The sequence below is a fragment of the Cornus florida genome, unplaced genomic scaffold (genome assembly GCF_030987335.1).
Source record: "Cornus florida cultivar Cherokee Brave unplaced genomic scaffold, ASM3098733v1 CherokeeBrave_3.0.0_Hap2_Chr08, whole genome shotgun sequence".
NCBI classification, from domain to species: Eukaryota; Viridiplantae; Streptophyta; class Magnoliopsida; order Cornales; family Cornaceae; genus Cornus; species Cornus florida.
Window position 1 is genome coordinate 39,582,779 of NW_026775578.1, and position 18,677 is coordinate 39,601,455.

General features: G+C 34.2%; 1 protein-coding gene across 4 annotated transcripts in view; it reads left to right on the forward strand.

Moving 5' to 3' along the window:
• Positions 1-7,565: 7,565 nt before the first annotated feature.
• The window catches only part of LOC132271414 (calpain-type cysteine protease DEK1), a 37,505-nt gene continuing 26,393 nt past the window's right edge, over positions 7,566-18,677 (forward strand). For 3 of the 4 annotated variants that reach the window (XM_059772783.1, XM_059772782.1, XM_059772780.1), the window contains exons 1-2: positions 7,566-7,892; positions 8,099-8,249. In XM_059772783.1, coding sequence (XP_059628766.1) covers positions 8,125-8,249 — 125 coding nt within the window. In that variant the 5' untranslated portion in view covers positions 7,566-7,892; positions 8,099-8,124. The remainder of the gene's footprint in view (positions 7,893-8,098; positions 8,250-18,677) is intronic. The other variant, XM_059772781.1, reaches the window with a different exon arrangement.

An 18,677-nucleotide genomic window follows, 5' to 3' on the forward strand; every position in this document is an offset into this window, starting at 1 on the left:
TTGCTTCTCTATTTGTAAGTCCGTGAGGTTTCAACCTGCTTCCAGAAGAATGAAAAACACAACTCCAAACTGCTCAACCTTAATTCCATCTTCAATCCGACTCAAACTCATTCTTAAAATGTTTCGTTTGGATCCGGGCTGCAAGCACCCCAATTCAGACCTAAACCTAATTGTAAAAATTGTACGAGCGAATATTGAGTTTGAGATAAAATTGTACCTCTTTTTTTGAATGAACTGGTTTCTTAAAGTTTGGGTTTGGGTTACTAGCACCTCAACTCAGACTTAACCCTAATTTTAAAAATTGTAAGGACGACATATCCAAATTGTACCTCTATTTTTGAATGAACTGGTGAGGAATTAAACTATAATGTTGTATTACAAGAGTTATATTTTAATTCAAAGCAAGTCAAATTTGTCTTGGAATATTTTGAAAAAATAAAGTTCTTATTGTTACAAGTAAGAAAACATTGGACATGTGAGTATGAAACATGACTTTTTGTTGAAGCATCATTAATCATATGCCAAGCTTTTCTCAAATCTTTCATTTTCTTCTTTTTTCTATTTTATCCACCCAAACAGGGCCTAAGGGAATAACACAATTTGGGCTTTCGAAGAGCAAACGGGCCTCATGCTTGTCTGTTGTGTCTCTAGATAAATCCTTCTTCATCACCCTCAAAAGCACTTTTTTCATGGATCATCTCGACTTTAAGCAAAGAAAGTCATTTTTAAAGTCACTAGAGTGGCCGAAAGACCAAACCTAGTTTATTTTTGCCATTTGATGTATGGGTGTGCGGAGACCTAAGTGGGTTCCACACACGTGCATGAAAAGGCAAAAAAAAATTGCACTCGGTATGGTTGTTCGGTTGTTTGGTTGGTCTTAAATAGTAAAATCCCTCTAAGCAAATGCTTTTCTAATTACCTCATGTTTGATGAAAGTTCCTTTGAGCAAATGCTTTTCTAGGTACCTCATGTTTGATGAAAGTTTCTTTGAGCAAATGCTTGTATGGTCATTCGGATTCGGTTGTTTGTTTGGTCTTAAAGAGTAAAATCCCTCTAAGAAAATGTTTTTCTAGGTTACCGAAAGTCCCTTTGAGCAAATGCTCTTCTAGGTACCTAATGTCTAATGAAAGTTCCTTTAGCAAGTGCTTGTATCATTCGGATTCGGATGTTTGGTTGGTCTTAAATAGTAAAATCCCTTTAAGAAAATATTTTTTTAGGTTATCTCATGTCTAATGAAAGTCAATTTGAGCAAATGTTCTAGGTACCTAATGTCTAATGAAAGTTCCTTTGAGCAAATACTTGTATCGTCATTCGGATTCGATTGTTTGGTTGGCCTTAAACAGTAAAATCCCTTTTAAGAAAATAGTTTTTTAGGTTACCTCATGTCTAATGAAAGTCCCTTTGAGCAAATGGTTTTCTAGGTTACCTCATATCTAATGAAAGTGTAAATCGTTGTATTGGCTCTTGGAATTAGTGAAATATTGCAAATAATCACACACGCACCCACAAACATCACTCCTAATCTCTCTTTTGAAGGAGAAGAGGTTATATATACCAACTCGGTTAATAGTACGGTTGAAATATTACATTCTTGCTCGAGTAAATGACATTAATTACATTTGTTTTTTTTCATTCCAAACATGCAAGTACTTTAAGAAGCTTTTCATTACAACATTTTGATGCAAGTTTGGATTTGGTACATGATCATGGAGAGAGTCTTGTTCTCTCCTCTCTGAAGGAAGTATATATATATATATATATATATATATATATATATATATATATGTTGGTACTCACAAACCCATGTATGCCTCCATTGAGACTTAAATTTCTGACCTCCTTTAAAAAGTAGGACTTAATACCACTGGACCACTAGTCCATTGGTAAAAATATTATCGATATTACTTATATCATTTCTCTTAATATAGAATTTTCTTTATTTGACCTTGCTTGACCACCAAATGTTAGAGTTTCATACCATTGAATCTCGTGATTGAGTTTCTATTTATGCAGTTTTGGCTCACTAAAGTTTACAAACAAAGGAGATAATAGGGCAAAATAAATTAGCAACTATAATTTTGACATCGTCAAATATAGTGTATGTGTGAAAAAATAATAATAATAATAATAATATAGTGTATGTTTGTAAATTTGTTGTTTACACTAATTTACTACTTAATGGATTTTTATACTAAAAAGCATTTATTGAATTTGAGATAAATAATAAAATTTTAGAAAAAAGAGAAAATATATAACGGTCAGTTTCCATGAATGATTTAAAAAGCATAGAGAAATTTAGAATAAATAGGCATACGTCCATCATGTTGTGTTTCATGCTTCAAAATTTAGGTGAACTAAGAGACACCAAAAATGTAATGATATATAGGTGAAAAAGTAGTGACATTGAGAAATTATTATATGATCTTGGTCCATTTGACATTTGGTGGATTAATCCATTAATGAATAGCAATACAAGTAAAGAGCAAGTCCCATCCAATGCAGTCATAAGTTCAATCACCCAAAAACCCTCACAACCGATGTTCTATGTTACAAATTATTGAGATTTCTTTATAATATATTATTGCACTCTTGTGGTGCCATATTCTCAATTCGTGAATATGAATTTAATTGATCTGTCAAGTATTAATGGACCAAGATTATTTTGTCTTGACTATCATGTCAAGAAACGTGTTATTAAATTTCAATTCAAGCTATTAAGAATGTTGTCAATGGATTGCAAAAAAACTAGATATGAAATTTTATTAACATAATCAAATTGTTTATGATCTAAGGATATAACGGTCGACATTCAAATAAAGAGGTAAGAACGTTCCATTAGGGACAACTTGTGAATAATGTGACGTTTTCTTTAACTTTTAAAATAAATAAATATTTTAGTGATATAAACTAATGGTTTTTATTTGAATTGATGTAATGAGTTCCATTTCAACTGTCAAAAAAAAAATAATCATTTCAAGAATTGTATTTCTATTGTAACATTGCTATTTTTTATGCAGTGGCTATATCTATCATCAATTATTTAATAAATCTAGCATGTGTTAGGTTTAGAGGGTCCTTGATAATTATTCTCATATTCATTCCTCATAATTTTAATTAAATTAAATAATTCAATAAAATCTGATCATACCCAAGTCAAGGTCAACAAGATAAAGTCAAAGTCACTAGGTCAAATAGTCAACGAAGTCGAATGGTTAGTAACCCGACCCGACCAAAGACTCCACGAAGCACACGCACCTGCACGCGCCTTTGGTGTGCGTGAACGGCAATCAGCTTCTCCTTCTTCCTACTGCGGCGATGGTCCTGCGATTCTAACCCTAACCCTACGATTATTTACGTCAAATTAACTCCCTAATCAACACTAATAGCATCCAAAAATATGGGGCTTCAATTCCACTGGTTAATCTCAATCGAAGTCCTCAAAAACTTCATCGGAAACCACCGAAACTTGGCCGTATTCTGTATGTTCAAGTCTCAGAACCTCCATCATCTCCGTATGCATATTATATATAGAAGCAAACTTAAAATATTCCTTAATTTTCAAAAAAAAAAAACTTAAAATATTCCTATTATTCCATGCACTATGTGCGTGTATATATTCAAACATGTATTGTGTATATATATATGTGTGTGTGTGTGTGTACATGTATGTCAAGTTTGTCAACCCATGCACCTAACCATAGCCTCTTTTGTTCCAGGTCAAGAATTTCCACTCAAACTTGTAAGCATTATAATCTTCCATCCAAAATCTATAAAAAATGCTCAAAGCAACTTTCATTACTCGGTAGTCACACGCCCGGGAATTGCACCCGAAAGGAGTTGAAACGTAGACGTGGCACGATAACCAAGTGACTTACCAGTACAAGGGAGAGTTTCTCTCGATCGAACCTGGATGAAATAGAAAATATGAGTATAAGTGGGCAACTACCTACCTATTTCGGTTCATATCAGAATTAAACCTAATCTTTGATCTGATGTCACTCCAAATGTTCGGGTGAGCCATTCGGGTAGGCAGGGTTACCCGACCGCAACGAAGGCTTTGCGAATTCGGGTGGGAGAAAATGTTACAAGGGAAAACTTGTCTCATATCGGATTCAGATAGGGAAATGTATGAGCATAAATGGACAAGTGCCCACCCATTTCACTTACCCATTTGAGCGAGTTCGAGTGGAGAGAATGTTATAAGGGGAAACTTGTCCCACATCGGATCCGAATAGAAAAATGTATGAATATAAATGGGCAAGCGCCTATTCGGTTCACTTACCCACTTGAGCCAACTCCTTTAAGTTTGCACAGTGAACACAAGCATCCCCTATTTCTGGTTAAAGGACCTGACTCATGTGTCTTATAACATATTCATATTTATCTTAGTGTTTATAATTTTCCTCATAATACATCTACATAATTAAGGGTTATCAACGTATATAAGTGTCATTAAACCTTTCTCTCCCCACAGTGTGAAACATTGCAAAGATTGATTTTGAAAACATTTAATCTATGGGTATAGAAGTTTAGAGCTCAAAGAAAAATATTTCGTTGTGATCCCTTTGTTTATCCCTAAATTCCTAATTGTTTCATTACATTACCCTTTTCGTGTTTATCATTCCTTTGGTATACAAATTTTGAATTATCTATTGATTTGGCATTTCGTCTTGTGATTTGGTTATGTAAACTATTGTTGGTATGCCCAACGCTCCTTTTGACAACCACAATTACTTTATGTATGTGTGTGTATATATATATATACACACACATATATATTTGATAAATTGTTATTTTGTGCTTTTATTTTAATCCAAAACAAAAAGTTTTATTTATTTAATTTTTTTGAACAATGGTATTACAACCGTGCGGAGGTAATCAAAAGCATCAATTTGGTGCTTTGATTTTAATTTATTTTTTGAAAGTTCTTTGATATTATTCAAATCACAACAAATACTATAGTAAACGTTATCAAACATGTTTGGTGCTTTTACTTTATCTGCAGAAGCAAAAAATAGGAAAGAGAAACCGTTGCCAAAAATGAATAAACAGTAGAAAAACTCCTCTAACTTTCACGAATTTGTAAACAAATCCTTGGTGATGCAATTAACTCACATATTGCATTTAATTAACTGGTAGCCTTTTATTCCTGATAACCAATGGTTGTCAATAATTGCATTAACAAGGTTGTTTTGGTCTGACTTCTTTAGAAATGTTTGAAACCTAGATAGATAGTAGTAAATACATGTGGGGTTCACAACCTCATGTCACGAAATCGGAGTGGTGTGAAAAGTGAAAACCATATACCAATTACATGTAAACAATTCGTAGGACCAATCATTATATATATATGCATTATATATATAACCATAAAAGTGCAAATAAAGACAAAACAACAACCTATTTAGGCCAGTTAAAAGTCCCTTCAAAAGGCTTGATTAAAGTTCTGATGATAACAATTATCTACATCAAAATATAAGGTTGGCAATGAAAAATTCTATCAAACACTGGGTAGACTGTAGACAACCACAAAAACAATCAAAGACAAACTTAAACTCTATAACTGCAATGGAAGCTTTATTTTTTTTTTGCTAATCTCTTCACAAGATTAGTTTACTTAGACTATTAGATTGAAAGATTTATATCATAAGTTCTTCGTTACACGATTAGATTTATAGTTCAATTGAGCCTCAAATAAATTTCCCCAAAACAAATATAAAGATGTTTTGCACTTTAAATCATTTGGGCACAAAGACTACAGCCCTGTTTTTTTCTCTGGAACAATGGTCGCCTCAGTTTCACTTAGAGATGTGTGATCAGATTTCAATCCAAGAACATGAATGATTAGGGAATTCGATTCAAAGTGTCCACTAAACTTAATAGAGGAGGATAATTATGGTATTGAAAAGGTAATAATCAAGTATTGTATATGGAATGATTTTTTTGTAATTTTATTTTAAGAAAATAAAAGAGTGGAGGCTAGAGGATATTGGTGGAGCGCTATGGGCCCTCCTCTCATTGGGGGCTTTAGACTACCGCCTTAATTACCTTATGAGATATATAACCTCCTAACTAATATAATGAGACGTGAAATCTCTTCTCCCGTTATCGGGCTTTTGATTTCTACTTTGATTAACTTATGAAATATATAATTAATATAATGAGAGGTGGGGTTTCTTCTTTCATTGGAGGTCTTAGACAGACGCCTTATTTGACTTATGATCGAGTCACCGTGACAATATAGAGAGAGAATACTTGCAGCCAAAAATCAGAACCAACAAAGACAACCAAATTTTTATTTATTTATTTTATTTTTTTTACAAGATGAAAGAACACCATCAATCCAACCACTAGTTTGAGCAGCAGACTTGTTATGACATTAATATATTGCTGCTCTCCAGCTCATTTATTCACACCCAATATGGGTGGGTTATTAGATCCCAATTGGTAACCCGTTTATATATATCCATATTCCATGTACATCGCGGGTCAATAAATGGATATAAAAGGGTGATTTACAACATTTCTTAATAGTGTAATGACGTTTTGTACAAAAACAAAAGCTCAAGGAGGTAATCTACAAAATTGAAGATGTTTTTATTTTTTTATCTTTTATCTTTTGAAAATTTAAGGGATAGTAATCCATAATTGAAAGCAAATTCTCCAACAAAGCACATTAAATGATGTAAAATATATATTTTTTAATGGAAAGACAGAAATCGTCAACTCAGGATGTGTTTAAATTAAAAAAGGATTGTCTAAGGATGAGTTTTTAATGACTTGTCTACATTTTAAAAAATCATATATGTAAAAGAAAGTTGAAAAATGGAACATTGATTTTTCACAAAATAAAAAATAAAAGGAAATTTGAATAATACCCATTATAAAATTCCTATTTCCCTTCACTTATTTAACCTTTGATTCTGAATAAAATATTTGTCTAGTTATTTTATTTTTAAGAATTTATTTTAATTTTTCTTTAAATAATGAAAACACAAAGATAGTTTCTCATACCGAGTAAATATTAACTTTCACGTGTAATTCTTGAAAAATGATAGAACTTTTTTCAACCATTTTAAAATTTAAGAAAGTTATTATAAATTTATTATATCATTATTACTGTGGACATTGACTTAATGTTATATGAACATATCACGTGAGTAATTCTTGTAAGAGATAATTTATAATAGAATGAAAAAGAGAATTCACGCGGTCTACTCGATTTCGGGATAAAGACAAGAATGAAAATCTTAAAAATAGAGTCTTGTAGTCTCAATAACAAAATTCGCGTAGTCTACTCGACTTCGAAAATAAAGATAAGAATGATAATAATGAAGATTGAGTGATGTAAGAACATTATTATTGTAACGGGTTTATTTGTGTATTTTTAAAAGTCTAAAAAAATGGAGAATAAAATCTTATTATTGATTGTGGCGTAAAGTGCACGCGCCGAATATGAATCGTGGCTATAGTATATTCTCAGACATAAAACACAGGTAACACAGCTGTTATTTTATTATTTACAACCACTAACATCTCACAAATTTATATCCACACTCGTTTCTTTACTCATTTCCCACTGACTCTCCCCTCTCTCTCTCTCTATACTCCCCAAAGTCCCTTTTTACTTCTCCTCAGTGTGTGTAGGTTTTTAATCTTTTGCGAATTCTCTATTGACCGAAAACAATCTCAAACAACAGCAAGAAGATAAAACCAGTTCTTCTCTCTATCTCTACTCTCTCTCTCTAAATTCGTAGACAACCTAGATTGTGCTTCTTTTATCTGATGAAAGCCCTAGATTCCAGAGCTGAACTCTGTACAAGAATGGCTGCAATTTTGCCCTAGAAATCATCGACATGTTCCGTGCAGCTCAGACTACTTCAGTAAAGTAGGTACAGCCATTTACATTTTTCATGCGTTACTTTTCGTATCAGTTCGTTCTGTTCTTTGTTCTCCCCTTAGTGTGAACAGAGAATGTGTGAATTGAATTGGGCTGTCTTTAATTCTTGTTTTTGATCCGGGTTTGTATTTATTCTTTTTTTTGGTTGAAAAAGATAGCGTTTTTGGTTTTGTTGATTATGATGTTTATATGTTGTAGTTGAGGGAAAGGGGTTCAGAGAAGCCATGGAGGGGGATGAGCATAAACTTATGTTGGCTTGCGTGATTTCCGGGACCCTTTTCTCTATTTTGGGTTCTTCTTCTTTTTCTATACTCTGGGCGGTAAATTGGCGGCCGTGGCGGATTTATAGGTGATTTTCAATTTCATGTCTTGTTACTACTTTCCCTGCTTTGTCAATTTATAAATGCAGTCATAGCAGTATAAAAACTATAATGCAACTGAAGATGCACTGTTTTGTAATTCATTCATTTCCTAAGATATAGACATTTTTATTTTCCTATCCACCTTGCGCTGGCTCAATGTTTCTGAATGTTATCTGAAATAGTTACCGAATTGGGGTGAGGAATATAAACATTATAAGAAAGGGCGAGATGAAAGGGCATTGGAAACGTTACCGGAAAGTCGGAAACTATGGAACTTAATAAGTAATTATGATGGTGACCTATTGAGGAAGTTGGCAAAATGTTCAGGGAGTAGTAAGAGGTGTTCATCTATAATTGGCACTAGGTATTAAAAACCATAGTTGTTGTTATCCAGCCTACCACTAACTTGCTTCCAATTTATAGACTCTATATTGTTGGAGACTTCTTCAAAAACCTAGATGAAAGTTAAGAAAAAAATGCTCGGAAACATTTTGGGAATGTCACTAGAAGCTCTAGAGAAACTCCTTGAAAGTTGCCCAGAAACTCTTAAAAAATTCATTTCCACACACACACACACACACACACACACAAAAAGAAGGAAGAAAAGAAATGCTAGGGAAAATTACAAGAATTTCCCATTTCTTACAAATTTTCCTAATTTTATATAATTCTAAAAGTTTTTCCTTTTTCAACAATATAAATTTCTTACAATTCCGTAATTATTTCATGATTAATATTTAAATTTACCGTGCCAGTTTTGTAATTGTTTATGTAGGTTTATTGACGTTATTTAACAAGTTTCATACACAAACTTCCAATTCTCCAATTTTCCCGTTTGTTGTTGCATCTTTGGACCATGTATCATCTATCGTTTCCTTAACCATTTCCCACTTCTTCTTCTTCTTCTTCTCTCTCTCTCTCTCTCCTAGTAATTTTTAAAATCAGAATAGAATGTCTAGATTTTAACAGGAAGGAATAATAAATATTAGCATTCTATAACATTTGTGCATAATGTCTATATATATTAGTGGGAAGTTTCCAGTTTTAAATACAAGAAATTATAGAGAATGTGTTTTGACTGAGTTTTAGGAAGAATTATGGTTGCATTTATGATGTCTTAATGTATTTAGACGACTTTTGAGTGTTCGTCGGATACTTTGAATTTTTGGATACATTGTAAGAATTCGAAAAGGAATGCTACTGGGATTTTATGCGATAAGTGAATACCAGTTAAGTTAAAAGGAAAAAGTATATAGAACAGTCATTAGACCGGCTATTATCTATGGAGCGGAACGTTGGGCGCTAAAAATTAAACACGAAGAATGCATCCACGTGATAGAAACGCGAATGTTAAGAATAACTAGAAAAAATAAGATCACTAATCAAGGATTAGGGAGAAATTTGGTGTAGCTCCTATTAGTGAGAAAATAAGAGAGAGAGACTTGGGTGGTATGGACACATTCAGCGCCGACCTATAGATGCGCCAGTGAGGAAAGGAAGATTGGCTTGCATAGAAGGTAAAAGACAAAGAAGTCGACCAAAACTAACATGGAATGAAGTGATAAGAAATGATTTAAAAAAATTAAATCTTGTAAGAGAAATGATTTATGATAGAAAAGATTGGAACAAGAGAAAACTAGGGAAAAAAGAAGAAGAAGATTGGAACAAGAGAATTCATGTGGCCCACCTCTTTGGTACGGGATAAAGGCTATGGTGGTGATGATGATTGCAAGAATTCAAAAATTCTGCTATAATTTAACTCCATTCAACAAATCCTTGTCCTAATTATTTGAGGCTGGTTACATGAATCTTGTTATGCTATTTTGCTTGACCTAAGGCAATAAATTCAGTTAAATAATATTCTATATATATATATTTTTAATAGTTATGTTAAACAATATTCTATATGTCTTTCTTTACTATCTCAACACATGATAATTATGATCTATCCCTTTTCCTAGCATTATCTATAATGTGGATCATTTCACTCTTCCTCATTGGTGCAACTATTGGTTTTTTGTTCACATGTTCAAACAATATTAGACAATTATTTATTTATTTCCTATTCTAGGATCAATTATTTATAGAGAGGGAGAGATGGCGGATGATGTTGCTCATAGGATCAAAGTAGGATGAGTTAAGTTGGTGATTGTTTTTGCATATTGTGTGATAAATGCATACCTTTGATATTAAAAGGTAAAATCTCTAATATAGTTATTAGATTAGTCATACATTATGGGGATAAAATGTTTTTTCATCCTGAAACAATATGTTCATGTTAGGTTAATAGGACTCATGTGGCAAATTTCATTTCAAAAGCCTGTCATTTGTTTAATTTTTAGATATATTCTAAAAGTTAGTTACTATTAGTTGATTACGGATTACCTCTTATCCAAGGGAAAATTTAGAAAGCAAATCTACGATCAAGAGCAAAATTGTAAATTCAACACTTAAATATGCACTCACCATCAGGGTTCTTATGTTCATGCATTCGTTCATTTAGGATTTCATGACTCATGTTTTTGATCCATAAAAATCTCTTTTGAACTGCATGGAGATGTTTTTGGAAGTTGCTTTAATCAAAGTTCTAATTGAAGAAGAATGGATCATTTTGATTGAAATTGAAGGCCATTGGCTATGTGTCAATTGATGGGCACTTGGTTCGATCGATCGAAGTATGCGGAATTCAATTTCCTTATTAAACTGAATCTCTTTAATCCCTATTCTCTATAGGTTTGTAAACTCTATAAGAAGACCACCTATAAAATCTTAGCAAGCAATATATTATTTACTTGGGGCATATTTAGAGCAAATAGAGCAAGTTTAGAGTTCATTATAGCAAAGCAAATTTTGTTTCTTTCATTCGATATAGATTGGTGAGTATATGTCTGATCACCAACTTGTGATGTGCTTATGGGGACTTCAACATGAACAAGGAGTTCCACACCAGAAGACACTGCCTTGATGACTAGCTGAGGAGATCAAAATGCTTGTGAAGAAGTGGATCGCGTGAGTTTGGAGACTCGAGTGGGGAGTTTCGTGTCAATCTGTATCTGGAGCACCACTAGGGATTTTCTTAGGGTTTGGGAAATTGTTAATCTAGTTTTAAACTTTTTTTTTTTTTTTTTGATAAGTTAATCTAGTTTTAAACTTTGATCTGTCTAGATTAGGTCTCGGGGTTTTTCCCTTAGAGTTTCCACGTAAAAAATTCTATGTTCATTATGTGGTTGCTTATTTTAGTTTATAGGTATTTACATGCTTTTTAATCATGATGAATGAATTGAATTATACACTTGCTAGTTAAGTTTAATTTTTGAATAGTTGGTAATTTAGTTAAAATTAAAATATTTGGTAAAATCACCTAAAATCGAACAAGACCTATACACCCTCCTCTAGGTCTAGATCATGGCCTTGTGCTACTCTATATCAGAGCCTCGGGTTATAGTCCTCATATTTCACGGTTCAAAAGATAAGCGTGATTGAAATGTAGATGTTGAATGAATTGAATTATACACTTGCTAGCTAAGTTTAATTTTTGAATAGTTGTTAATTTAGTTAAAATTAAAATATTTGGTAAAATCACCTAAAGTCGAACAAGACCTATGCACCCTCCTCTAGGTCTAGATCACGGCCTTGTGCTACTCTATATCAGAGCCTTGGGTTATAGTCCTCATATTTCACGGTTCAAAAGATAACCGTGGTTGAAATGTAGATGTTAGATGAACGTGTGATATATAATAAATGATATTCTAAAAATGAATGTATTAACAAGATTGTTGAAGTAGCACAAATTGGATATTATACGAGAGGAAATTAATTAAGATGGTCTTTTTGCCCTTTGTGTAATGAAGACCATTAACCGTACGGAATAATGAAATGGTTCACATTGAGGGTAATATCAGGAGAAGGGAAAGACGAAATTACCATGTGTTGATCGTAAGGACAGATGTGATAGTGTGTGATTTAATGAAGTTACAATTTTACATACTTATCCAAAAAAAAAAAAAAATTTACAATTTTACATAAAGTGGAATGATTAAATAGGATTGGAGTTGCCCACTCCAAATAGTTAGAAGAAAGCTTTGTTGAGTTAAGTTCTTCAATTGGTTTCACTTCAATTATTGTAAAATGTTTTCAGTTTTAGTTTAGTTATTTATTGTCTTTTAACATCCATCTCAGCGTTGCATTTTGATTATGCGTATTTTATGACTATATTGTTTCTTAGCCATTCAATTCTTCGTTCTATAAAAGTGTGGCTGGTCTACATTACAAATTTACAAGTACTCATCCACTTAATACAATGTGCATTTCGATGATTAATACCATCTCTAATATCTCCCTCTGTGAATAATCAAGTTTGGTTAACAAAACTATTTGTTGTTTTATCTCTTCTCTTTGATCTATATTATTGGTTTTGCTAAAGTTATATTTTTTCCTCTTTGGTAGGTAAAGTTACATCTTATATATTTTGTTATAATCCTAGTAATTGTAGAGTCTCTTCTGGAACTTCTAATTTAGCATTAACCAGTGCTTTAATTTCACGAATTAAAATTGATATTGCAATTAGCACAACCTGAGTTTATCCATAATGTAGTAAAATGTAGGGGTTTAATGCAGATTTTTGATATAAGTATATTATATTTGAAGATTTACTTGTTTCCCTACTGTTGTTTTTACTATAATTACAACAACTTCATTGGTGATTAGTGTTTATTTTAGGTTATAATATTGAACTAATGAAGTTCGTATAATTGGTAAATATATGAATACTGATACAAAAGAAGATGATTAAAAAAGTTCTGTGGATCATGGATAGCATAGTATATGTGATGTGAAATGTTATGTCGCCTATCTCAAAGCATGGTAAAATGGAAGTTGACTTCCAGTCTTACATAGCTTATGCAGATTGCTTAAACTGAAGCCAGAAGTGATGAGATAGATTCGACTGGAAAAAATGTTCATTTATTCACTAATGAAGACACATAAATCATTATCTTTAAAATCTACAACTTTTTTATTCACTTTCGGGAGCATGGAGCATGTTTGACTTATGCTAACCATGTTAGGTTGCAGTGATGGTGCTTGTTATTTGTTTCTTAATCTGCTATTCCTGTGGCGCCTTGTTTTCCAAAAAAAAAAAAATAATAATTATCGAAGGGTAATTATTTAGAGAGAGAGAAGGGTTTTGGGGTCGCTAGATGTCGTGTGAAAGACTTAACAATGTCTAAGATGGCCCAATTTGAATTATGGATTTTGCTTGGGTACTAGAGAAGTTGTGGTAACTTTGGTTGAGTACTAATTTGCAGCCGGCATAACTTATTAAACCAAAAAGGAAGTCTTTCTAATACCTTGCACCACAATGCTTAATCCTCCTAGGTGCTGTGGAGGTGAAAAATTATCCCATGGTGGCAATATTTGTGTTGTCGGATGATTGTTTGCTGAAGAGTTTTCTTCCTAATTTTTGTGCTGTAAAGCTGTACTAATAATTCATTATAAACTTTATGATTTGTTATTTATCCACGATACCTTGAGGAGTTGAATTATGTTTGGCATAGCAAGTGTTCTTTTTTTTCCCCTCCACAACTGGCATAGCAAGTGTTTACCAAAGCGAAAAATTCCATAATTCTCTCATTGGGTTTTGTCTTGAAGCACTTCTGTAATAGGATTCTTTTGATAAGTAAACAACCCTTCTATAAAAGGGGGTGTTGAAAAAAAAAAATATAATATTGAAGAGAGAAGTTAAGAATGAGACAACACAAGGATATATGTGGTTCGGCTACTACGGCCTACATACACGCACACAAAGCCCAAAAGGCTGCATCACTTTTATTGCACTCTCTCTTAATTTTTGTATACAATCACCTCTATTTATAGGTGAAAGAATACAAACACGTTATATATATGATATAGGAATGATTCCTAAAATCACTCCCATGATTCACTCATGTCAATACTCTGTTAAGGAGTGATTTAAGGGCTTAAATCACTCCCACACAACAACCCCCCCCCACTTGGTACACGGATATTTTAACTCAAGTGTCCAACTGGAAACTAAATATGAAGTTGTCGAGAATTTGAGACAAGTTGATCCGAAGATCTGAGATGAGTTGATCCCGAGATTCGAGACGAGTTGATTTGAAGACCCGAGATGAGATGATCTTGAAATTCGAAACAAGTTGATCCGAGACGAGTTGATCCTGACATCTGAAACAAGTTGGTCCGAAGATTTGAGATGAGTTAATCCGAAGATCAGAGATGAATAGAGTATAGAGTAGGGTATGATAAACCTGCTCTAATACCATGCTGACAAAAAAATAAAATATTGAAGAGAGAAATTAAGTATGAAACAACACAGATATATACGTGGTTTGGCTACTATGGCCTACAACCATGGCTCACAAAGCCCAAAAGGTTACATCACTTTTATTCCACTTTCTCTTAACTTTTGTATTTGATCATCACCCCTATTTATAGGTGAAAGAATACAAACATGTGATATATATGATACAAGAAAGATTCCTAAAATCACTTCCATGATTCACTCGTATCAATATTCAGTCAAGGAGTGATTTAAGGGCTTTAATCACTCCTATAATATTCTCCAGCTTGGGGGTATAGTCCCTGTTAATCAAGGGTGCTTGGAGGGGCAGATTGGATAAGGGGATGCAATTAAGATATGGACAGATCCATGGATTCCAGATTTACAAGGATTCAAAGCCCTTTCTTTTTGTCCTGAAGGATGTACGACGAGTTTCTCCTTGATTTTCTTCCTCATGCTCAATAGTAGCTACCACCTCCTGAGCGATTGGAAGGATTTGATTTTGCACAAAGTGACTGCTATCATAATTTTAACCTGCATTTTGACGCACTCAAAATGGATTGGCACCCCCTCAAAGGATCTCCTCTTCCTCTTCCTCCATAGACACCACCAAATGCATAGCGGGCTGGCCCTCCAAGCGTCTCGAGCTTGCCTTCCCACTACACAACCTTTCCAAGACTCGGGACTTCTGATGTATTTGTTGGAGCCACCCGCGACATCCCCAAAATAGACTAAAACACAAATGGAGAACTTTGAACAAAGGACAACTTTGTAATTTCCTTTTCTTTTTCCTTCCAAATAAGTGGAGCGTGAATATTATTTCCCTTGTGTTAATTGAGTTTTTGAATATAACTAAAGTTAAACCAAGTGATTAATGATTATAATTGTAAACTTTAATATACACTTGATTAGTCAAGTAATTGTAATATCTACTCAAAGGCTATTCCCTAGTGCATTGGTAAAATGCTCGGGCAATCAAGTGTGAGAACGCAGTTTTGAATTGTGGCAACAACCACTTTAATGGTGACCACATTGGCTTATGAGCCTCAAGTTATTCAAACTCTTAACGACCGGAATTTGGTTCATAAGTTATCGACCTTAAACTAAATGAACCTGTTGATCCATATATAAAGAAAGTAGAAAATTAATTAGATAGAAAACTTGAGTGATGGGGCTTGGGCATCTAACCCGAGCCCATTCCAAATTATAATTGGGTTTTAAATACCTTTTAAGTAATAAATTAAATAATTAAGTGTATCTATTCAATTGGAGTACGACTAGTAATTCTCCTTTTTTTGTTGAGAGTTGGTCTATTGCACTCTCTCTCTATATATTAAAATTTCGGCTTTTTGTTTTTGGATATTTCAAAATATATGCCTCTTTTAACGCCAAGGGGTTAACTCAAGTGGGTAAGAACTTAGTCCTGGTGCCTCAGGAAGCATGTTTGAATCCTCTTGGGTGCAAACAATTCGTTGAGGGGGGGTGAGGGGTGAGTATCAACTAGGAAAAAAAAAAAAAAATATGCCTCTTTTGAAATGCGATTTTTTTTCCCACATCATTTTTTGTTTTCCTTTTTTGAAAAGTTAGCATACATATCAAAATGGAGAAAAGTAAATTTTAAGGGTACAATTTTGGAATTTAATAATTTCCAACACAATGTGAATGCATTGAATACCTTAACAAGTTGGAATTTCGAAAAGCAACATTTAGTGGGAAGGAGGGAATATATGATCAGATTTGTTATTCATGGTAAAATGATATTAAAAAATTTAAACAAGTGCTAGGGTGAGATTTATAGTAATCAGACTGCTTGCGTATGACCATCATCATCATACTTGCTTTAATCCCATATGAATGGGGTCAACCACTTGGATTATCTTATTCGATTCTATTCTATTACAATCCATCTCTCCTCTAATATTTAATTTTCTAAAATCATTTCTAATGATTTCATCACATGTTAATTTTGGGCGCCTTCTCCGCCTCCTACCCTATATGCAAATTAACCTTTATCTTCCTCCCGGTGCATCTATACGACTTCTATGTGTCTGTCCGTACTACCTAAGTCAACTCTCTCTAATCTTATCACTAATAGGTACTGCACCTAATTTCTCCCTCACATTTCGGTTTGTAACCTTATCTCTTCTAGTGACTCCTATCATTCATCTTAACATCCTCATTTCCGCTACATGAATTTGTTATTCTTGATTCTTTTTTAAAGTCCAATACTTTGCGACATATAAAATAGTTGGCCTAATAACTGTTCTATAAATTTTTCCTTTTAGTTTATATGGCATTTGTTTATCACCACTAGTTGCCTTCATTTTGTCCAACATGTGCCATTCTACTAGTTATTATCACCATCCATCCAACCATCCATTTGTATTAATGACCCTTGTTAGAGGATTTAAATATTGAAGGTAGAGTGGGTGGTTGTCAGCATGGTATCACAGTATGCAAGGTCTTGTGATCAAACCTCATCATCACTGTGATGATGAAAATTGAAACACCTGTTGGATCAAAAGAAGGCCACATGTGAGGGGGAAAAGTCTTGTGTTTAAACTTCACCGTCACCCTTATAATTAAGATTGGAATACGCGTTTGATCAAAAGAAGGCCACATATGAGGGGGTGTGTTAGAGGATTTAAATATTAAAGTTACATCTTCTGTAACAGCTTAACCATTTAGTGTAGATGATTGTCAACAACGCTAAATACCAAAAATGTGCTCTTTAGGTAATTCTTTGATTCTGAAGTGTAATCATTACCTCATTAATATACAACTCTTCACTAAATTTGCATTCCATATATCCAGTTTTAGTTCTACTAACCCTCAATCCATTTGGTTAGTTTAAACTGTTGTAAATGGTTGTCAACATGGTATCAGAGCAGAAAATGTGTTGTGTTCAAACCTCACCGTTACCCTGGCAATTAAAATTGAAACACGTGTTGGATCAAAAGAAGGCCGGAGGGGAGGGGAGGGGAGGGGAGGGAAGGTTGGTACTCTTTGGAGGTGAGGGGTCCTAGGGGTGTTTTTTTTTTTTGGAAGTTCATCCCGAAAGGGTGGGGTGAATTCTCTAAACATATTTGATTTTGGGTTAGGGATGGCTGGGCCGTCCATTTCTGGGAGGATACTTGGTTCGGGGACAACTCATTGGCTCGTAGTTTCCCTTTGCTTTTCAGGATTGCTCAGGACTGACATGCTTTTTGTCGCCGATTGCTATTGTCTTGAATCTTGAGAATGGGAGGGTGACATGGGATGTGCAATTCTCGAGACACTTTCAGGATTCTGAGACCAAGGATGCCGTGGTTTTTTAGAGCTGTTTTATCACCGGGGGTGGTCACTAATTGGGTCAACTCCTTAGTGTGGGTTGCCTCCTCTAAGGGAGGGTTTGATTTTCACTCTTTGTACAGGAGGATGTTGGAGTTTGCGGGTTGGGCTTCCTGTGGAAGGCTGTATGGCGCACCAAGGCCCCTCTTAAGATGGCCTTTTTTTGTTTGGACAGCTGTTTTGGGTAGGATTTTGACCTGGACAATTTGAGGAGGAGACAGATTGTTTTCAACTGTTGCTGTATGTGCAAGAGTGATGAAGAGACGGTTGATCATCTTTTGCTTCATTGTCTGGTGGTGGCGCGGGACTGTTGGGGTTTTATTTTGGGGTTATTTGGGGTCCAGTGGGTAATGCCTCGGTCCTCTAGAGGCTTGAAGAGGTCCCAAGCTCGTGACTTTTGGAGGGTGGCACCCTTGTGTATTTGGTGGTGTCTGTGGAAGGAACGAAATAGGATATCTTTTGAAGGCGTGGAGACTCCTTTCGGGTGATGAAGTTCTCCATTATTAGTTCTCTTATTTGTTGGGTGAGTGGGATGAATTGTAAATCAATGGGGAAATTGTTGATATTTTGGATATACTGGGAGATTAGGGCCCTATTTGGCCCTTGTGTAGCTTTTTCAGGCTGCGTTCCTCGTTTGAACGCTTTCTAATACAACTTTACTTGTAAAAAAAGGAGGAGGAAGGCCACACGTGAGGGGGTGTGTTAGAGGATTTAAATATTAAAGTTACACCTTCTCTAACAGCCTAAGCTTTTAGAGTGTTTTTTT